This window comes from Sycon ciliatum, chromosome 2, assembly GCF_964019385.1.
Source record: "Sycon ciliatum chromosome 2, ocSycCili1.1, whole genome shotgun sequence".
Lineage (NCBI taxonomy): Eukaryota > Metazoa > Porifera > Calcarea > Leucosolenida > Sycettidae > Sycon > Sycon ciliatum.
Window position 1 is genome coordinate 8,970,956 of NC_088644.1, and position 23,400 is coordinate 8,994,355.

The window sequence follows — 23,400 nt, forward strand, 5'->3', positions numbered from 1 at the left end:
TAGTACCTCATGACGTCAATTAAAACTAAACACAAACAAATACACCGTGCGTGCACTCAAATAATTCAAACAAACCACTGAGCGTGGCATAGCCTAGCATAGCCTAGCATAGCAGCACCTAGCCAGGGAATCAAGTAGGAGTTACAGTAATGACGAGATCTGACGCACATTCACTGAAGACATTTCCCATGACAAGCCATTCACAACAATATATGTAACTTTTAATCTCTATCTCTTTTTCTCTCTTTCTCTTTCTCTCCCTCCCTCCCTCTCTCCCTCTCTGTCTGTCTGTCTGTCTGGCTGCCTGTCTGTCTGTCTGTCCCTCTCTCCCTCTGTCCCTCTCTCCCTCCCTCCCTGGATTTCTCTCGGAAGGGAATATGACAGGCTACACTGTTGTGATTTCATAACAAAAGAACATAAACAGCTAGCTATGGCATAGCTGTTCTTGTCCTTTTGATGCAACATGGCTGTGGTTGTATCTGTCTCTCAGTTGGGCCTTCTCTTTGGTCTTATATGGTGTAGATGGATGGCCGCCCATCTTCACACATTAGCTGGCTGGCATTAACACCCTGCTGCCATGACTACCAGCGTGATGCTCAACTGTATACTGAGAATTGTTTTAAAGTGTGTTGCGCATCATCCATCTTCAATTTACACAAAACAAAAGTGGCCAGTGAAGTCCACATTTCGATGATTTGTGTAGACATTTGTCTGCTAAATGTACATCCGACCCCCATCCGTAGCAACACTTGGAGGACTTGCATGTGCCCTTCGCAGGTTGTTTGGCTGGTCTACTACATTGGAATACTGTGTGGACCGTTGATTCAGCAGCGCTTGAACTTGTTGTCGGTGCCAGTTCTCTTGCAAATCAGGCCGCGGACTCCTGGGGCTCAGCCAGGTCTACGATTGACACGAAATCGGTTATCGCATCAGGGGCAGACGTCAGAACATTTTTTCTTTATTTCTATATCTCGTAATCCAGCGATGAACTGGTCTTGTAGAGCCTGATCGCGATAGTCGCCAAACTCACACTCCACTGCTGCTCGTTTCAGACGGTGAGAGTAGTTTACTACACATTCCCCAGCAGATTGGACACACTGCCGGAACTGGTACAATGCAGTTGTTTTGTTCGTTCTGACGTTGTAACAATTTGTAAGTATATCTGACATTTCCTTGAAAGTCAGGCTCGGTGGTTTATTCGGCAGACATAAAGACTTAAAGGTGGCGTACACATCCTTTGAGAGCATAGACACTAAGTATGCCGCGCTGCGTTTCGCTGCAGCCAACTTCTCATCTTTAGTAGCGCTGGAAGCCACGGTGCCAATCTGATTGGCCAGTAAGAAAACCTCTAAACGTTCTAGAACTCTAAACGTTCTAGATACTCTGCGAAGTCGCCGCCATCGAACGGTTCCAAGCTTGACTTTGGCATGTTGTCTTGAACAACTAACTTGCTAGCACTACACTAACAGCAATTATACACTAAAATAAATAATCCATTTCATCTTCGTTGCCATGTGTTATATATACATATTGATAAAGTCTCAGTCCGAACACAATGGACATGCAGTAGATTTACAAAACGTTCATTATTACAAGGAAAGGGAAAATAAACATGACCCACTCCACTCATGCTCCAGATATCCTACTAATAGACTAAGTCATAATATGTGTACTCTTCTGACGAATATGTAGTGACGTAACACAAACAGTATGGCTTATTGCTTTGCAAGGTATGCACTTTTATGATGTAGGCGAATACAACAGACACATCACATGCTCAAGTTAAAACTTACTTGCACTGAACGTTGTGGACACTGGCCCTAAGCCATTATTAATCGTGATGGTATATGTGTAGGTGATGCCTACGACGGCAGTACTGTCGTTCACGTTGATCCTCTGTCCAATTGTACACATTGCCATGTCCCTTGAAAAGCCGGCGGGAGATCTCCTGATGGTGCAATTGGCAGCATTACCACCGTCACACGGATAGATCACTTGTAGAGACAGGCTGCCTGACTCGAAGTTCTGCATCGCCACTGGTGCGCATGGTTCTATACAAAGTGAAAACAACAGTCAGCCCAGTCAGCCCAGTACAGACCTAAACTGCAGTCACACAGATCTACGACCAAATATATGTTCAAATTGCACTGTACAAGGTTGCAAATAATAGCCGACTCGAGCCGACTCGAGGAGGTTCTTATTTGCAAGCTTACGCGAAGGCTTCAAGATGATGAGAGAGAGTGAGCAAGTTGAAAGCACGAGGCTGTGAAGGGCCTGGTTAGCTATGACAATGGGTGGATGAGAGCACGAATGTAGCTACCCAGGCCAACGAATAATACGGAAATGCGGGAAAGTGCGGGGAGAGTGCTGTAGCAAACAGTTAGGGTACTCGAGCATGGAGAAACGGGAAAAGGTGCATGCAGTAATTAATTTTGTGTATGAGTGTGTGTGCACATGCATATATGAGAGAGAGGTCATTAGTGTGTGAGTGCATGCATATATGGAATCGTGAACCTAACAAAGGCGGTCAACATAGTCGCCAAAAAAAGATGATTCCTGCACTGATTCCATTGCACAAGAATCAACACTGCCGAAATATTTACTAAAAATCCGAAGCTACACTTTTCAAACGATGCGCGCTCAGAGTGTGGGAGCCACCGTAACTCATTCTTTGACCCGACTAAAAAAAGAAACAAAGTCTTTGTATTTTACTAGACATCATTGTGGTCAGTTCAGGTAGCTACTGTGAGCTCTGCTGAGGAGAGACCTAATAAGGTGGTACAGCTGTGAGCTCTGCTGAGGAGAGACCTAATAAGGTGGTACAGCTGTGAGCTCTGCTAAGAAGAGACCTAATAAGGTGGAACAGCTGTGAGCTCTGCTGAAGAGAGACCTAACAGGGTGGAACAGCTGTGAGCTCTGCTGAAGAGAGACCTAACAAGTTGGAACAGCTCTGAGCTCTGCTGAGGAGAGACCTAACAGGGTGGAACAGCTGTGAGCTCTGCTGAGGACAGACCTAACAAGGTGGAACAGCTGTGAGCTCTGCTGAGGAGAGACCTAACAAGGTGGAACAGCTAGCAGTCCAGAATTGAGTAACCTATACGGATATAGAGAAACCGTGGGAGAAACTTACCACCCGGTAGAAGCTCTATTTGACTCCGTGAGGCCGATGCTCCATAGCCGGCCACATTTCTCGCCTGAACTGTGCACGTGTAGGTCTCTCCAGCATACAGTCCTGTTATGTTGGCAGTGAGGTCGGACACATTAGCTGCCACAACATGTCCTTCACGACTGGCGTCACCAAAATTAGTGCTACACATCACTCTGTAGCCGATGTTATTGGAATTTCCATCATCATCCGGTTGCACATAGGACAGTTCAATGAAGGTGGAGGCGTTGGAGAGAAGGGTGATGTTACGTGGTGCACCGGCAGGGCCTGCGCACAGAGCACACAGAAAACAGAGCACACAGCACACAGAGTGTGATGATAAAAAATTAATATGAGTGTAGGACTCAGTATAGAGTCCATGCACTATATGATGTCCAGCACCCTATATAGAGTCCATTGTTCCAAAATCCACTATACAGAGTCCAGGAGTCCACTCAGTTTTGATAAGCTTCATCCTGCCGCGCAATCCGCTATAAGGAGTGCAGTTTTTCTACAAGTCCCCTATTCACGGTCCAGGAGTCCAGTTTATCCAGTCACGCCGTCCTGTGTGTTGTGCCCGAAAGAGAACAAACACCTTTTCAGTTTTGCTTGCCTCGTGGCAGCGCATTCCTTTCTTCACTTCAGCCATGGCTGCCAGTTCTGCTGTGCAGTTGCTGACAGTAATCTGTCTCGAGGTAACCAAGGAGGATAAGAAGACGTTCAAAATCAAATCTGGAAAGTGTCTTGTGGTTCTCTGAAGACACTTCATCAGTGCGCGGGATGAAAGCAGAAATTGCAGAACGAGAAAAGTTCAGCACAGTTCAAATCTGACGAGTCAGGTACACTGACACTCTCTTTCGTTCGACGCCACAAGGATCCCCTGCTTGGCTGGCCATTGCTGCCAGTAAGAAGTTTGAACGGTTTCATCAGAGCGAGGGATGAAAGCAGAAAGCGGAGAAAGAGAAAAGTTCAGCATAGTTCCAATCTGACGAGTCAGATACACTGACACTCTCTTTCGTTTGACGCCACAAGGATACCCTGCTTGACTGGACAAGAGCTGCCTGTACCACCGTGTCAAAAGGCTGTCTAACTACATGGCAGGACGATGACTGAGGTAAGGAAGCTTTTACTCGTTTCAATTGGTCTGCTGTTCTGTCATTATGCTTGGATTTTTTTCCATTTTCAAGGAGCGTATCGCGTTTGTTTGATGTTGCTTGAATGAATGCCCTAAAAGTAATCAACCACTTCGTAATACTAATAGTCCTCAAGGACTGCAAGGACTTTGCATCAATCGTATACGATCGTCTAGCTATCATCAATTATTATTTTATTTCATGAGAAATGTATTTTTATCCCTGTGATAATTATGTGAACTCCACGACACTCTTCCTCTACAAGGCTCTAGTATGATGTCGAATACAATGGGATCCACTAACGCAGTGCCAGTGTACTAGTAGTAGGAGGATTGCTTGACATGATGACATGAAAAACTTCTCAAGCTAATACTCGTATTCCCTGAAGTAACCGTTTTGATGTCACGAACATGACACTGTGTTAGTGAAACTGCCTCGTGACAACAAATCATTGCATTTCCATCTTGGGGAAGACTGACTGACGGCAACGCTGTACAGATTGTTCAAATCATCTCATTTTAATTTAGTTGCAGTGAAGTGAAACACTGTGTACACTACATGTATGTCGGTGTGTCTGTGCGTCTTGAGTGTGCACAAACGATCTTATTCCTCGTATTACTAATAGATTATTGTCCCCACCGTTACCTGTTCACAGGTCTTTGAGTGGATGGATTTTTATTGAGCATCACATTCGTTGAGAACTTGGTAGTTGTGTGCTCCCATGCATCATTACGGTAATAAGCGTATCCTTGTGCTATCTATTTTTTGCAGGTGTGCTGATCTTCAGAAGCTTGCGGAACTTTGTGCTGCTGGCCATGAGCAATGGTGAAGCTTGCTATTGCACTCTCAGCATGTGCTAGTATTATGCTGATTACTGCACTATGTTACTCTCTTACACTACTACGTGTATGTAAACGTGCATGCATCCGCCCACGTATGCATTCGTTTCTTATAATTATTTGTTATCCCTCTTGACTTTACGTGTAAATGGGTGGACGTTTGCATGGCTGTTGGAGTTGCGTGTGTATTGTGTCTCTACTCTTTTCTTGGTGTTTTCTTGGCGTTGTATATGTTTGTGTGTGTGTGTGTGTGTGTGTGTGTGTGTGTGTGTGTGTGTGTGTGTGTGTGTGTGTGTGTGTGTGCGTGTGCGCGCGCACACACAATAATTTGAAAACAAATAATTAATCCTGGGCTCTCCATTATTCTCTTTCGATTCTTGTTTTTTTAGGTATTTTCTTGGCGTTGTGTGGGTGTGTGCATGTGTGTGTGCGTGCACAATAATTTGGCAACACTACATGATTGAGATAATTGTAATTTGCAGCGTCTGCGAAGAGACCACTTGATTTGAGGATGGTGTTTGTAGGGTTTTTCATGTAATGAAGTGGCTGCAGTGGCGCCTCAATACTTAATTTTTTTTATCTTGAGAAGTGAATGAGGTAAAGGATTAAAGGGAGAGGCCGTTTTCTGGTTAATATTCACTGCTTACACAAGATCCTATGTCTAATTTGGAACTCTGGATAGGGGATGCCTAATTGGCTGTACTTTATACAGGGAGTGTTGTCCACATAGAGACTCTTCATAGTTGATTTAAAAGTTTGGACTCCGTACAGTTGATTTTGGACCAATGGACTCTATATAGGGGTGAAGCCAATTGGCTGGACTCTATACAGGGAGTGATGTCCATCTAAACTTTGAGCTCACAATTGATTCCAAGTTTGGACTCTGTACAGTGGATTTTGGACCAATGGACTCTATATAGGGGTTGGACCTCATATAGGGGCGGGACGCTCTACTGAGTCCAACAATGAGTATTCCAAATATGTGTTGAACGGTCTGTGCTTGGATGACAGCTACACCATGGTTCAGTGGTGAGAGTATCGCTGGCCTCAAGCGGGGGTATTCGTTCCCAAAAACAATTATTTTTACCTACTGAACAACAAGAGCAAAGTACTGTTGTGCCCGGATTGAGAGAAACAGGAATATCAAATAGGCACAATGACACTCCATGTTAGAGTGAATATTAGAGTAAAGTATTATACTTACGGATAACGCGGACAGTGATATTGACTGAACTTGAACCTGCACCACCGGAAATTTGATTGGTTGCTTCACACACGTACACGCCATTTTGAGTTGAATCCGCTGATGCTACATCCAGAGCTGTCACCTTGCGCTCAGTCATTAGATTGTTAGTGGGTGTTGCAGCTTGATATTGGGACAGCAACGAGGACCTGACACCACTAGCACTGACGAAGTCAAACACAGTCAGGTCGGGACGGCTGGACACATAGACTGTCAAGAATAGCCTGGCGCCCTCAACAACAGAACGTTCACGCTCAGTGTTAGAGAAGTCAGGTCGGAAATATACGGTTACATTGAATGTGAAAACAATAGGGACAGTGTTTGCTTCATTCGCAGCGTAGCACACATAAAGGCCAGATGAATTCCGGACACTGGGAATTGGGAAAATTACTCCTCTGGCAACGGGGTCTGGTCGGAATGTACGTGTGCGGCCATCATCATAAGTTATGTTGAGTGTTACCGTGTTCCTTCTTGGCTGTCCAGTATTAGGAAAACAGACAACTGGTGGGATGGGTGATCCTTCATTGAAAACATGTGATATGCCCGGCTGATTAGCCAGTCCAGTGTTAGCACCATCAACAGTGTTCATGCCCACAATTGGCTCTGCAAGAAAAAGGATACAGGGTACAGGGAGCACACTTTTTTAGTGTATGCATGAGCATGGTGTGATGTGCGACGCATATGGTATGTGGTGTATGCTGGAGACACGTCGTCAGAGAGTGAGAACCTGCTTCCGTTTATTTGCGAGTCATTGTCAAGTGAGTGTCGTGCATGCATAGTGCTAGTTTGGTCTAGGAGCGAGAGCGATGAGTGATTCGTTCGTGGTCTCATTGTCTTGGTCATGTGTTTCGTATGTTGTACGCATCACTATGGGATTATGTTCGATGGAATATGGGCCAAACAATGTCTAGCAGCATCCTCGAACCAAGACTATTCAATTCAGCATCCAGAAGACTTCTGAGAATTTCATCTTTGTACAAGCATCTATGAATGAATTAGTGTTTTCAGAAAATTTGGTCTGAAAATGCCTTTCTACTATGGCGCACTCATTCAATTAATTATTTTTGCGGAAGCGTGCGAGTTCGGTTGGCAATAAACGCATATCACAAAGGAGCGTCCAGCTTTCACGGACTGTCACCATTTAGTCTCAGCACTCGTAAGACTAAACTAGTGAACATTATACGTTAAGCCATACTGTATGTACTGTGTGAGCCATACTGTGTGTACTGTGTAAGCCATACTGTTTTGCTGTGTAAAAAGCTCCCACTTAGCACGGAGACTCTACTTGCTTCATCTATCTATTTTTATCTCCAAGCACATTTTTATGTATCCTTCAAACCTGCATCTCCAATCATCCAGACACCACTGGCAAATACGGCTGGCATCCATATCTGTTTTAAGCTTTAGTTTCAAGGGATCCCTTTTCACCACATACTCACATACTAAAAAATCTCTGAGCAACTATTTCATCACCAGCATCCCGGATGATTGTGTCGATTTTTTTAATTCAATGGTTGATAAATATGGTGGTAAAGACACACCTGGAAATATGGCGGTAAACACACGCCTGTCCACACACAGCGTGTGTTTACCGCCATATTGCCAGGTGTGTCTTTACCACCATATTTATTAACCATAAGTACAGCTGCAGTGGTGTCTTCAACTTCATTCTATTAAATTCAAATCATTATTATTTTCGGCGTTCGTGCATTTTTACTTACCAGTGCGCAGAATGGTATACCGACTAGTGGCAAGTGATGTTACTGGCCCACACGCGTAGACTGCTCGCACTCCGTCATAATTGATAATGTGAAGCTGGTAGATGGAGAAGCTGCTTGAATTTGAAATCAAACGCTGGTACTCAGTTTGGGTTGGATCAGAAGCATCGTAAAAAGGAACCAGTCGGGGTGTACTACTGCCGCCAACACCTAGGTGTACAAATCGTATCGTATTCGGGTCGGTAGTGTTGCATGTCACACCTGTTACATTGGAGTGAAGAAAATGGTATTCTAGCAGAAAACACAAAACAACACAGTTCAGATACATGGAATTCTACCAGAAAACACAAAACAACATAGTTCACACACAAAGGCTAAGTTACGAGGTGCTCATCAGGTAACAGTACCGTTTCAAGCGCACTTTCAGTGCATCAGCACACTTTCCTTTCATTCAATGAAACGCCACAGGTCTGAGCGTCAGCCACATCCATGTCCATGATACTCGCCAGAGGAAAACAACTATAGTGCATCGCCGAATCTGGGCCCATAGGTTTTTATAGGTTTTTCACAGTCTCACTTTATTCTTGTTCAAGATCACAGTTTTTTCGTTACGCATAGCAATGATCCCACTGGGGACAAACAAAAGTAGCGTCCTCTCCACCGAACCAGTTGTCAGTGGCAACATATAGGAATCCTGTACTTGTCTTCGTTCCTTCTTTGCTGTATTCAGTGAGTGTCTTGTTTTCTCTTTGTCCTTGATCTCGACGATGTTGTCCTGCTCATTTACCTTACTGAGCCTCTTGTGACTGTAGCCAGTGTCAAGAAGGATGTTATTGGCGTGACAAGGTAGATCGCCGAGATCGAGCATGAAAAACACTCTGCATTAGTAGCTCCTGTAGAATGTTTTCTGGGATGGCGTATCTATGGCCAATAAAGCCAAGGTGCAAGACAGCATGAGAGATCATGTAAACGATGTGAACTCCAAAAGGTAAGCTCCTGAAAAGAAAAAAAGATATGTGTATTTAAAGGGAAAGTTAAGGCTAAAATCAAATTTTCACCAGTTGTAGTCTTCGGGGTGCTGAGTCGAATGGTCTTGGTCAGAGGAAGCTGAGACGCTCCCTTCCTACTTTAATCCCAAGCGAACTCACGCACTTCCACCGAAACTGGGTGAATGCGCCCTACTAGATTATTATTATTATTATTATTCACAGGAAGTGTGAGTTACGAAGTCTGAAGAAAATGTTGAACGGCCTCTGCTGGGATGACGACTACACCATAGCTCAGTGGTTAGAGCATCGCTGGCTACAAGCGAGGGTCCCTGGTTCGAGTCCTGGTGGTGACAGTCAATTTTTTCTTCAGACTTTTCCCGTTTGTCTCTTTCCCTCAAACCAGTCAATATTTTAAGACTTGGGGCTCCCCGCGTGCTAGTTTGTACGTGAAGTGTGTGGGTTACAGTGAGGGCTGCGTCCCACCCGCCTGTGTGGATTCACAGAAAGTGTGAGTTACGAAGTCTGAAGAAAATGTTGAACGGCCTCTGCTGGGATGACGACTACACCATAGCTCAGTGGTTAGAGCATCGCTGGCTACAAGCGAGGGTCCCTGGTTCGAGTCCTGGTGGTGACAGTCAATTTTTCTCCAGACTTTTCCCGTTTGTCTCTTTCCCTCAAACCAGTCAATATTTTATGACTTGGGGCTCCCCGCGTGCTAGTTTGTACGTGAAGTGTGTGGGTTACAGTGAGGGCTGCGTCCCACCTGCCTGTGTGGATTCACAGGAAGTGTGAGTTACGAAGTCTGAAGAAAATGTTGAACGGCCTCTGCTGGGATGACGACTACACCATAGCTCAGTGGTTAGAGCATCGCTGGCTACAAGCGAGGGTCCCTGGTTCGAGTCCTGGTGGTGACAGTCAATTTTTTCTTCAGACTTTTCCCGTTTGTCTCTTTCCCTCAAACCAGTCAATATTTTATGACTTGGGGCTCCCCGCGTGCCAGTTTGTACGTGAAGTGTGTGGGTTACAGTGAGGGCTGCGTCCCACCCGCCTGTGTGGATTCACAGGAAGTGTGAGTTACGAAGTCTGAAGAAAATGTTGAACGGCCTCTGCTGGGATGACGACTACACCATAGCTCAGTGGTTAGAGCATCGCTGGCTACAAGCGAGGGTCCCTGGTTCGAGTCCTGGTGGTGACAGACAATTTTTTCTTCAGACTTTTCCCGTTTGTCTCTTTCCCTCAAACCAGTCAATATTATTATTATTATTATTATTATTATTTTACAAGAAGTCGGAGGCTGATAATACTTTAATAACGAAGGTACGTGTTGGGTCGTAAGTATCCACGCAAACACACATCCAGTCAAAATAAGGCACTTGTCAAAGTATCCGAACGTTTTCGGTCCCTTCTCATCAAGGATTATACAGGGAATGGCTCAAGTTGGAAAGACTAAAACTTATATAGCGTAAAGATATGAGATAACAACACTCGTGACAAGGTGGAAAATTATCAAGTTCAGCACGACACAAAACTCGAAGGAAATAATAATAGTGACAAGAACATAGTAAGCAAATTAAGTTACATTGTTAACACCTCGACGAGGAGTAACACCAAACAATTGTAGCGACAACACATTTTCTTTCTGTACGCAAAGTTCAGGATCTAACTTACGGATATACAAAGCTTCTAACACAGCCAGATGCAACGCACATCTACCACGTGACAATGTTGAGAACACATTATCACTGAACATCTCACGACAATTGGTACCGGCTGACAGATGTTGCTTGATGGACGAAGTGCGATTCTTAGCTCCGTTGGGTGTTGTCTCCTCCAATGTCCCGTCATCTCGCCTCTTCGCGGCATCACCACTATCCGTCTCTTTGCTTTTCCGCGGCCTTCCACGTTTTTTGACACTAGCCGTTGTGTGCGCGATGCCCAGTGTCCTTTCAGCTACGTCTCCTCCATTGCGGATTTCTATTGATCAATTGTCGTGAGTTGTACAGTGATAAGGCCAAAACAAATAATGACCTTGTTTCCGGTCGCCCGACCGGGCCACTTTTTCCCAAATTCTGAAACTTTTTTTGGTCCCAAATGTATACAAATGGTGGCAATGCCATGTGTGCAAGTGCACTCAACGAGTCATAACTCAGTCAAATATCAACCGAATTCCACAATCGAAACACCTACAAGGTAGCAGAGATTCTCAGCTGTCGGCTCGAAAACCTCCGGGGTCGATACGAGCTAGAATAACGGAGCTGGAAGGACTCGAACTGTTTGCTTGATTTCTCAGGATGTACGAAAACAGGAATACACCACATGCTGTACAAGAACAGTGAGTCAGTCAACTTTGACATTGATCCTTGCCATGATATATGTACAACGTACATGTGTAGGTGCTCTTGTCCATCAATACCACAACGATTGAGGAACCAAAAAAAAGTATCCAAAAAAAGTTTCATTTCGGCCGACCGAGTCTCCTTTTTGAGGGGTTGCCGACCGGAAACAAGCCTATTTTTTGTTTTGGCCTAATGTGTTCTCAATATTGTCACGTGGTAGATGTGCGTTGCATCTCGCTGTGTTAGAAGCTTTGTATATCCGTAAGTTAGATCCTGAACTTTGCGTACAGAAAGAAAATGTGTTGTCGCTACAATTGTTTGGTGTTACTCCTCGTCGAGGTGTTAACAATGTAACTTAATTTGCTCACTATGTTCTTGTCACTATTATTATTTCCTTCGAGTTTTGTGTTGTGCTGAACTTGATAATTTTCCACCTTGTCACGAGTGTTGTTATCTCATATCTTTACGCTATATAAGTTTTAGTCTTTCCAACTTGAGCCATTCCCTGTATAATCCTTGATGAGAAGGGACCGAAAACGTTCGGATACTTTGACAAGTGCCTTATTTTGACTGGATGTGTGTTTGCGTGGATACTTACGACCCAACACGTACCTTCATTATTATTATTATTATTATTTTTTAAAAGAGGTCGGAGGCGGATAATACTTTAAAACGAAGGTAAGTTATGGGTCGCAAATATCCACGCAAACACACATCCAGTCATAATAAGGCACTTGTCATAAGTATCCGAACGTTTTCGGTCTGGCTCACCGGTTCCCTCGCAAACCCACACTTGCATCAGACACAACCATTGGAAGCATCGAACTATTTAGAAGACTGTATTACCAAACATGTTCTCAAAACACCATTGAAGAATCTAACTCAAAAAGAACAAAGAACGGAGAGCTGGGGACGCACGTACCCGGCCCCGTACCGGACACACAGCCAAGAAGGACGACACCGTAGCGTCCCCACGCTTGACTGGCAAAGAAAACAGCAAGCAAAGAAAATCGGCCAGCGGGCGCAGTTCAAACATCTTGAACGACACGCTCAAAGCAAAACACGTGACAGAAAATAATGCATGATGTCATCTGTACTCACGCGGACATGCAAAAAGGTCAAATCTACACAAAAGCGAGTGCCGCAAGAAACAACACAAATAAATAATAATTCAAACAGCGAAGAACTAGAAAGGCAGATTTCTAATTATCGAAGAACAAGAATGTATCGTAGAGTCCCAGCGCAACTGCCGGAGGATGCTGGCACCCACCAGACGGGTGGTGGTTGCCCCTGCCAGAGAGATAGAACGAAAACTGAAGCAGAGGAGCCACGTTACAAATAGTGAAACGCACGAGGTAAGAATAATCGAGCAGTGTCCAATTACGACATACTGAGTAATATACATGTTAAACGAAGACAAACACTAACAAATGGAGAACGTTCCAACATTTCCCCTCTCACGAACGACTCCAGACTAATCGGAAGTCGTGAGATCATCATACTGACCGGTACCTTCATCGATGGGTTCAACTTCCAACGGCACCAACTGCGTTATCGGCCGCTTGGACTGCTTGGCGCCAATTCTGATGTTCACTACACGGACCAACCCATCAGATCCGGGGAACACTTCTATCACTTTGGCTAGCGGCCAACGCCCTCTTGGAGTAGACTTGTCCATGCAGAGGACAATGTCACCGGGCTTGATGTTGCGGCTGCGTCGAGACCATCGCTGAAGCACATTCAGCCGAGGCACTATTTCTCGAAGCCATCGCCGCCATACCTCACGTAGGAGCTGTTGGAGGAGCCGCCAACGACGCTGTGGGTGCAACTCAGCGACTTCTTCGAGTGGCAGAGTCAGCTCGCACTGTCCAGCTAGGAAGTGCATCGGTGTTAGCGGTGCGGCGTCATCCACGTCAGTCCGGACAGCGGTCAACGGACGCGAGTTGAGCAGGCCTTCCGCACTCACCATGGCAGTTACAAGTTCCTCATCAGTGCGATTGGCCTGGGACAGAGTTGCCATCATTGCGCGCTTTGCTGCCTTGACCACACACTCAAATACGCCGCCAAAGTGCGGAGCGAGAGGCGGATTGAAGCGCCAGTGAACTCCTTGGCTGGCCATACTTGCGGCCACTTCATCAGAACCTAGCGCTTGAACGGCTTCTCTTAGCTCGCGCTCTGCACCGACAAAGTTCGTCCCGTTGTCTGACACGACCTCAGCTGGCACGCCTCTGCGCTTGCAGAAACGGGTGAATGCTAGCAGAAACGACTCGGTGTCCAGGCCATACGCCATCTCGAAATGACAGGCTCGAGATTGCAAACAAGAGAAGACACAGAGGTACCTCTTGAGCTGGGTCTTGCCACGTCCTTGTTTTGTTCGGAACGGACCGGCATAGTCAACTCCCACTCTTGAAAATGCCCGGTACGGTGGAGCTGTTCGGAATAGCGGGAGCGGTGCTATCTGCTGCGAAGCCACAGTGGCCCACTTCTTCTTGCAGAGCACGCAGTGTGCACGGTGAGATCGTGTGACAACCTTGCCACGGATGATCCAAAACCGCAGCATCAGGTTTGCCAAGAGGTGGTTTGGGCCAACACTGTGATCACACTTGCGATCTTCGGCGTCGACTATCAGCTGAGTAATCCGATGGTGCTGTGGCAAGATTATCGGATGCCGGGTATGCTCAGGCAAGTGGCTGGCAGTCTTCAGACGACCTCCAACGCGTAGCACACACGGGTAATCCTTGTCGAGCACTGGATTCAGCCGTAGCAGCGGGTCATTCGCTGCAAGGGACTTCCCTGACGTCAGCTGCCGATACGAAGCGGGATAGCTCTCTGCTTGTGCGATCGCATACCAGTGACATTCGGCACGCTGGAGCTCATCAGACTTCAGCTCCACAGAGTCGACTGCTGCACTCGCTGCTTCCGGATCCCCTCTCGTGCTAGCATGACGTCGACGACACCGGTTGATGAAACGGTAGCACCAGGCCGTCACTCTTACTAGTCGTTTCCATGACGAGTAGTTGTCGGGGTGGAGACGAAACACCTCCGCTGACACTTGCTGCACAGCGAACGCCATCACTTGCGCTCGCTTTACCATTCCAGGCAACTCTTTTGGCACGGTTATCTGACGAGACGGCCACTCAGTGTGCTGCTGGACGAGGAACTCAGGGCCGTTCCACCATACTGAATCACTGGCTAGCTGGGCTGCTGTCAAGCCTCTGGTGCCCTTGTCGGCTGGGTTCAGCTTTCCAGGAACGTGGTTCCACTGGCTGCCAGCTGAATACTCTTGTACTTCAGCTATCCGGTTGCCCACGTCGACTTTAAACTTTCTGGAATGTGCTCTCACCCAGTGAAGCACGTTCATCGAGTCGGACCAGTAGGTGGCATCAGCCTGCGGCAGATCTAGCGCGTCATTCACTGTCTTGGCCAGGCAAACACCAAGCACAGCACCCTTCAGCTCCAGCTTCGGGATCGACATCTTCTTAATGGGACATGGACGCGCCTTGGCGAGTGCTAGCGTCACTCGCACATTGCCGTCTGGGTACTCAGCACGGACGTACACGTTAGCGGCGTAGGCGGCATCTGAAGCATCCGTGAACACGTGCAGCGACAATGTAGCGACAGACGACTCGCGACCCGGACACTTGAAGCAGCGCGGCGCACGGATCAGCGCCAGATCTCCCAGCTCGCTAAACCAGGATGTCCATCTCCGCGTGTGCTCAGCGTCCAGTGGATCATCCCAGCCCACGCCGAGGATGCACAGCTCCTGGAACACGACACGAGAGCGAATCGTGAAGGGAGCTAGTTGTCCACGTGGGTCGAATATAGATGCCATCTTACTCAGCACGGCTCGCTTGGTCAGCTTCTCTGTTGCGGGCGGCTTGAACTCAAAGGCGAAGGTATCATCCTCTGCCGACCACATCACGCCTAGCGTCTTGACTGATGGTAGCGCACAGTGATCATGATCATTGATGCTAGCTACGAGCTGCGGTGAGCGGTCAGCTTCCGGTACGCCGTCCATCACCTCCGAGCTATTGCTGAGCCACTTGCGGAGGTGGAAGCTGCCCTGCTCAAGGATGTCCTGTACTGTCTGCTGTGTGCGGATGGCTTCCGGTACGGAGACAGCAGAGTGCAGCAGATCATCCACATACATGTCTCGGTCAACGATCTGCAACATGGCGGGGTCATACTTGTAGGCTGTCTCGCGGCACACCACTTGTAGCGCCTTGCAGGCCAGGTACGGAGACGCCTTGATGCCGAACACCAACCTCTGGAACTCGTATACGCGTGAGTCCCACACAAAGCGATGATATCGGCGGTCTTGCTCAGCCAGCACGACTTGCAGGAACATCTCGGTAATGTCCGCCGTGAGCGCTACTGGCTCCTTGCAGAACCGCAGAAGCACTTTCACTAGGTCATTCTGCAGAGCGGGTCCAGGGTACATACACTCATTGATCGACGTGCCGTCATACTTGGCAGCAGCATCAAAGACGACACGTACCTTCGTGGTGGCCTTGTCGTCTAGTACAATGGCGAAGTGCGGCAGGAACCACTGGTCGTCGCCATCTGCCTCAACCTCTGCTGCCGACACTGCGCGCACATAGCCTTTGTCAATGTGGCTACGGATGACCTTGCCGTATGCTGCCTTCAGCTCTGGACGCTTGTCCAGCGATTTCTCTAGCATGCGCAGGCGATGGTCCGCCATGGCGCGATTAGCGGTGACACCAGGCTCGCCGTTGCTGTGGACCCATGGGATTGCCATGGTGACTCGCTGATCATGGAAGCTGATGGATTTTTCAACGATCTCCTCAGCCAGCTTCTCTGCAGGGGTGATGTAGGTGCCTTCGTGCTTCATACCGACTGCCTCCAGATTCCAGAAATTCTGGACCAGGCCGTCTATGCTGCATTCGCCGTATAAAGCATGCACGAAGTTGACAGACAACTCGTCATCACTGGGTGCACTGGGCGTTGGGCCCATACACACCCATCCCAGTGGCGTCTTGCGGGCAATTGGTCCACCGCTGCTGCTTCTGTACTCCGCGAGTGATGCGTGGGCATCAATGACGTCTAGACCAATCAGGAGGTCGACCGTGGTGCTGGAGATTTCGGGAAAGTCTATGAACTTTAGATGTTCATAGCTGGACTTGTACCGGCTCCAGTCGACGACCTGCGTCTTCTTGGTCACACGATCATATACCCATGCCTTGAGCGGGTATGACACTGTTCCATCAATGGATTCCATCTGCACCTTGACCAGTTCCCGATAGCCGGAGGTCTGCTGCGCACCAATCGTGGATGTATTCAACATGTGAACTTCACCTGCCATGCCCAACTCATGGGCTACATCCTCCCGTATGAAGCTTGCAGTCGAGCCTGAGTCCAGCATGGCCGTACAGATTGCCGACTTGCCAGTTGGGCCAATAATCTTCACTGGCACGGTAGCGAAAGCGGTAGTCTGCGGCACGCTGACACTAGCATGGTGAGAACTTTCCTGCCGAGGTGCCGTAGCTGCTGGTCGCATCGTAGCTGGATTCTGCGCTGCAGCTTGTGGCTGCACTGACTTGCTGTAGTGCAGAAGTGAGTGGTGCCTCTCTCCACAGTGGCAACGTTCCAGCTTCTGGCACTCACGCGCCCAGTGTCCATGCTCCAAACAACAGCTACACAGCTTGGCACGCTTGACCAGGTCCCAGCGGCGCTTGGTTGTCAGCGCCCTGAATTCCGGACACTCTGCTGTGGCATGGCTCTTGCTGCACTTGGCACACTGCTGAGTACTGAGCTCCACAGCATACACAGCAGATGACCTAGGCTTTGGCGGGACCGCAGGAGGTGTCTTGTTCAACTTCTCTGTGCCGACTGTCGCCAAGATGTCATCGGCTCGCTTAGCGTTCTGGACCCGTTTTACCAGCCAGAATGACAACGTGGTTGCGTTGCATTTGCTGTCTGGATGTTGTTCGTAAAATCGTATAACTACACTTCTGGGTAGCTTCTCCAGCGCACTTAGGAATAGCTCCCTACCAGGGGTCTCTCCAGCCAAGTCCAGGTTCATGAGCACATTTCTGAGCTTGACAGCAAACTTCCGGACAGACTCGGTGTCCCTGTCAGAGGCAATGCGTGGGTGATTCAGAATCTCTCTCTCTTGCAAGGCAAGATGGCGGTCGGAACCACCAAACCAGCGCTCGAGCTCCGTCCAGGCTGCAGTGTATGCACCCGGACCGTCGAACATATCCGCGATAATGTCTTCGGCCGAGCTACCCTGCAGCGCCTCCTTCAGTCGTGCCAGTTTATATTCGTCAGAGACGAAGCGGTCCTCGTCCACGAGGCGCTTAAATGTTTGTTTCCACCGTACAAACTGCTGGGTCCTGCCACTAAATTTGGGCAGCTCTAGTGGCTTCAGATGGTGAAAAGCGCTTACTCCATGTGGCCGTTGCATACTGGCAAGCCAATCGCTAACATGGGGGTCGACAGCAGATTCCGTTAGAGGAGACCACTCAGAAAGTCTACTGGCAGGAGCACTATAACCAACTGACGTCACACTTAGTCTGCTGCTCAGACTACTTGGCTTTGGTGGTGGTGTTGGCCGTGTGCGTGGTGCTGGTAGAGGTGGCACAGGCCGCATGTGCGGTGGTGTTGACGGTGGCACAGGGGTAACCTGTTCTGCGACTGCTGATTGTTGGCCTGATGCCACTTGGCCAGAAACCGACTCAACAGGCGAATCCAAGATCGCCTCAGCAGCAGCCATCACACCAACACTCTCCTTATCAAACTTCGCCTCCCACTCGTCCAACTCATTCAGCAGTTGCTCACTCTCTTGGGATTCCAACATGCTGCGCATAATTTCTAAAACCGAATTCAGCTCTGACCGTACAAATTCTAATTCACGGACATCAGGCTGCAAATATCGGCGAGACGGCGACGAGCAAGCAATCAGAGTTCGCAAGCGGTTACTGATCCGCGTGTGGCGTCTACGGAGGTTTGTTCTCCGACGAATCAACTCTTTCCAGCGGTCCTCAAGTTCCTCAACAGGAGTTTCACCCACGCTCGTACCATAATGGCGTGGCGTAAAACTACGAGTCACAAACTCTGGTGGTGGCGGAAACGCCATTACCACCGCTGACACTACTAGTCGAAACCTGTCGGATCCGGCTCGAAGGACCAAATGGCTCACCGGTTCCCTCGCAAACCCACACTTGCATCAGACACAACCATTGGAAGCATCGAACTATTTAGAAGACTGTATTACCAAACATGTTCTCAAAACACCATTGAAGAATCTAACTCAAAAAGAACAAAGAACGGAGAGCTGGGGACGCACGTACCCGGCCCCGTACCGGACACACAGCCAAGAAGGACGACACCGTAGCGTCCCCACGCTTGACTGGCAAAGAAAACAGCAAGCAAAGAAAATCGGCCAGCGGGCGCAGTTCAAACATCTTGAACGACACGCTCAAAGCAAAACACGTGACAGAAAATAATGCATGATGTCATCTGTACTCACGCGGACATGCAAAAAGGTCAAATCTACACAAAAGCGAGTGCCGCAAGAAACAACACAAATAAATAATAATTCAAACAGCGAAGAACTAGAAAGGCAGATTTCTAATTATCGAAGAACAAGAATGTATCGTAGAGTCCCAGCGCAACTGCCGGAGGATGCTGGCACCCACCAGACGGGTGGTGGTTGCCCCTGCCAGAGAGATAGAACGAAAACTGAAGCAGAGGAGCCACGTTACAAATAGTGAAACGCACGAGGTAAGAATAATCGAGCAGTGTCCAATTACGACATACTGAGTAATATACATGTTAAACGAAGACAAACACTAACAAATGGAGAACGTTCCAACACGGTCCCTTCTCATCAAGGATTATACAGGGAATGGCTCAAGCTAGAAAGACTAAAACTTATAGAGCGTAAAGATAATTAGATGACAACACTCGTGACAAGGTGGAAAATTATCAAGTTTAGCACGACACAAAACTCGAAGGAAGATAATAATAGTGACAACAACATAGTGAGCAAATTAAGTTACATTGTTACCACCTCGACGAGGAGTAACACCAAACAATTGTAGCGACAACACATTTTCTTTCTGTACGCAAAGTTCAGGATCTAACTTACGGATATACAAAGCTTCTAACACAGCCAAATGTAACGCACATCTACTACGTGACAATATTGAGAAAACATTATCACTGTACAACTCACGACAATTGGTACGGGCTGACAGATGTTGCTTGATTGACGAAGTGCGATTCTTAGCTCCATTGGGTGTTGTCTCCTCCAATGTCCTGTCATCTCGCCTCTTCGTGGCATCACCACTATCTGTCTCTTCGCGTTTCCGCGGCCTTCCACGTTTCTTGACACTAACCGTTGGGTGCGCGATACCCGGTGTCCTTTCCGTTACGTCTCCTCCATTGCGGATTTCTATTGAGCTTCTTACTCCAACTTGTCCGGTGTCCGATATTGAGGTTAGTTTTCGCGGTCTACCACGTTTTCGAATATTGACTGTTGTTGTCACTTCCGTTGTCGTTGTACGTTCGTCCTCATCAGTCCGTATTTTCACTTGGCTTCTCGTCACCCTTTCCGACGCCGACAGATCCTTTGTCAGTTTCGGTGGTTTACGTGTGGGTCTTTCACCATCTTTTATGCTGTTCTCAGCTGGCCCGTGTCCTACACACGCAGAGGAGGACGGGTATGCAGTCACATCTTCACGGGAAGAGGAAGATCCACCGATGGACTGGACAGCACATTTTGGAGGACGACCACGGCGAGGACGACAATCGCGCGCATCAAGCGGAACACAACTTAACGGCACATGTTGACGAATGCGTGTGCCCAGGTGCTGAAGGGTTCTACCTACATACCGATCTTCACATTGTCGGCATTGAAAGAAATAGATAAGGTTACTTTTACTAAGGGTAGGTAGAACATCCTTCTTCACACTGAACGCACGCACTGTCCCAAATATGACGTACAGCTTGACGCACGGATATGATGGACATACGATACCACGAATATCCTTCTCCACGTGCGCAGAACCGGTGCCAACCCAGGGTAAACGGAGCACCACTGGGCAACGGTCAGGTCCAAATTGGATAGGCTTGTCTGTCACCGGTTTTTCGTTGATTAGCTTGGCCAGAAATTCCTTTGGATAGCCGTTGTTCGTAAATATCGATGTCAGTCTGTCTAATTCGTCCTGCAATAGATGAGGGGAACATATTCTATGTGCACGATAGCTAGTTTATACAGTCATGTATGTACGTTCCGTCCTGTTAGTTGTCTTGACGGATACATGACTCGCAACACTGCTCACTAGTATTAGTTAACAATAGTAAGTAGTAGGGCCTTGAGCTCTACAGCGTGCATGAAGCTCCCATGCTGCGCGCTTGTCCAGCTGCAATACACCTAGGCTACACTGGTGGACGTACAGACCCCTTGCCGGTCTTTGTCCACGCTGATGCGCGTAACAGCGACTGTTGCCCTCTTATACTTTTTATCGTCACGGCACTGTTTCAATTACTTCAAACAACGCCTCCCAATCACCCATATTGATCTATTGAATGACGTTCTTGCCCTCCGTGGTCGCCTCAATACAGCTATATTCAGTGTCAGGTTACTCCGTGACTGCCTACACTACTCTGTTGCACCTAAGTATTTGCAAAAACGAGTGCAGAAACTAAAGCTTTATGATTCTATCTCTATCGAGAAAGTACTTTTGCAGGATGATCTTAACAAGGCAAAGAGCCAACTTCACAATGCACGATCGAGGTTTGTGTCTTCGTATCAGAAAGTACGAAGACTTCTCAATACCTACGATTTTGTTAGATTTTCATGGCTAATATCGCAATGTGACTGTAAACAACGATCTAGGCACCATGCAAAACACGTTTGGATTGTGTCTGCCTTGAGAAAGGACCGATTCGGCACATGTAGCGACAATTATGATACTATTATTAATCTTGCTGATATCCCTTTGACTCAACTACAAAAGGACGTGCTGTGTGGCGGTTTAGATTTTGGCATTCCTCCTAAACTCCACCGATTGGAGATGTTGGCGGAATTTGAGCTGCTCCAGCAACAATTGTCCAAGGTACCAGCAAAATCTGACGAAACAGCAGCGGCTTGCCGGGCGTCTCTGGCTGCCGAGGCACACAGGTTTGCGCAGTCCTCTCCTGACACCCGGTCTTTTTCACTCACACGAGAGCACCTCAAAGTCATGAGGGAGCTCCGAACAAATCCGGATATCATTATCTCCCGCCCGGACAAGGGTCGGGCAACGGTTATTATGTCAAGGGAGGACTACCAAACCAAGATGATGGTCATACTAGAGGATAAGACAAAATTCTGCAGACTCGGACCGTGCGATGTATATGACCATACAGAAAACATCGACACTAAACTTAGCAAATACCTATTGTCTCTTTCAAAAGCACATCAAATTTCTGATTATGAGTACGACCATCTGGCGCCGACGGGATCAACACGACCACGAATGTACGGGCTCCCAAAAATTCACAAGAAGAACATTCCCGTACGACCAATACTCAGCATGTCTGGGTCACCGCAATTTAAAACATCCAAGTGGCTATGTGCCATGCTACAACCGGTACTCAACCTCTACAATAGCCACTGCGTCAAAGATACTTTCGAGTTTGTAAAAAAGCTAAAGGACGCAAGCTTTGAATCGAGCGGATTCATGTGCTCGTATGACGTGGTGAGCTTATTTACTAACGTGCCACTACGGGAGACCATTGACATCTGCGCAACAACACTGTACCACAATAAGTCCATTACTCCGCCGTCTTTGAACGAAACGGAGTTTGTGAAACTCATGTTAATGGTTACGTCGGGCGTTGAGTTTTCATTTGGCAACGTTATGTATAAACAAATAGATGGTGTTGCCATGGGCTCGCCGCTTGGTCCTGTATTGGCTAATATCTTTGTAGGGTTCTGTGGAGCGTCCATTAGTCCATCATTGTGGCCCTCTATGTACTGTCGTTTTGTAGACGATGTGTACTGTCACGATGAGGATGAGGATGTCTCTGGGACCTTTCTACTAACTCTGAATAGTCTCCACCCGGCGTTGAGATTCACGTCGGAAGCGGAACAAAACGGCAGCTTATCCTTCTTGGATGTACAAATATCACGGAATATTAACACTAAGAGTTTGGACACCACTATCTATAGGAAGCCAACGTTCACCGGCCTCTACATTTCGTGGGGAGCTATACTCCAACGAAATCGAAGAGACATCTTGTGAAGGCGCTAGTTTATCGTGCACATAGAATATGTTCCCCTCATCTATTGCAGGACGAATTAGACAGACTGACATCAATATTTACGAACAACGGCTATCCAAAGGAATTTCTGGCCAAGCTAATCAACGAAAAACCGGTGACAGACAAGCCTATCCAATTTGGACCTGACCGTTGCCCAGTGGTGCTCCGTTTACCCTGGGTTGGCACCGGTTCTGCGCGCGTGGAGAAGGATGTTCGTGGTATCGTATGTCCATCATACCCGTGCCTCAAGCTGTACGTCATATTTGGGACAGTGCGTGCGTTCAGTGTGAAGAAGGATGTTCTACCTACCCTTAGTAAAAGTAACCTTATCTATTTCTTTCAATGCCGACAATGTGAAGATCGGTATGTAGGTAGAACCCTTCAGCACCTGGGCACACGCATTCGTCAACATGTGCCGTTAAGTTGTGTTCCGCTTGATGCGCGCGATTGTCGTCCTCGCCGTGGTCGTCCTCCAAAATGTGCTGTCCAGTCCATCGGTGGATCTTCCTCTTCCCGTGAAGATGTGACTGCATGCCCGTCCTCCTCTGCGTGTGTAGGACACGGGCCAGCTGAGAACAGCATAAATGATGGTGAAAGACCCACACGTAAACCACCGAAACTGACAAAGGATCTGTCGGCGTCGGAAAGGGTGACGAGAAGCCAAGTGAAAATACGGACTGATGAGGACGAACGTACAACAACAACGGAAGTGACAACAACAGT

General features: G+C 47.7%; 1 protein-coding gene across 1 annotated transcript in view; it reads right to left on the reverse strand.

Moving 5' to 3' along the window:
• The window catches only part of LOC135808540 (uncharacterized), a 249,824-nt gene that overhangs the window by 214,588 nt on the left and 11,836 nt on the right, over positions 1–23,400 (reverse strand). Inside the window, exons 3-6 of the mRNA XM_065321743.1 lie at positions 8,082–8,369; positions 6,322–6,963; positions 3,131–3,433; positions 1,794–2,051 (exon numbers count right to left, since the gene is read on the reverse strand). Coding sequence (XP_065177815.1) covers positions 1,794–2,051; positions 3,131–3,433; positions 6,322–6,963; positions 8,082–8,369 — 1,491 coding nt within the window. The remainder of the gene's footprint in view (positions 1–1,793; positions 2,052–3,130; positions 3,434–6,321; positions 6,964–8,081; positions 8,370–23,400) is intronic.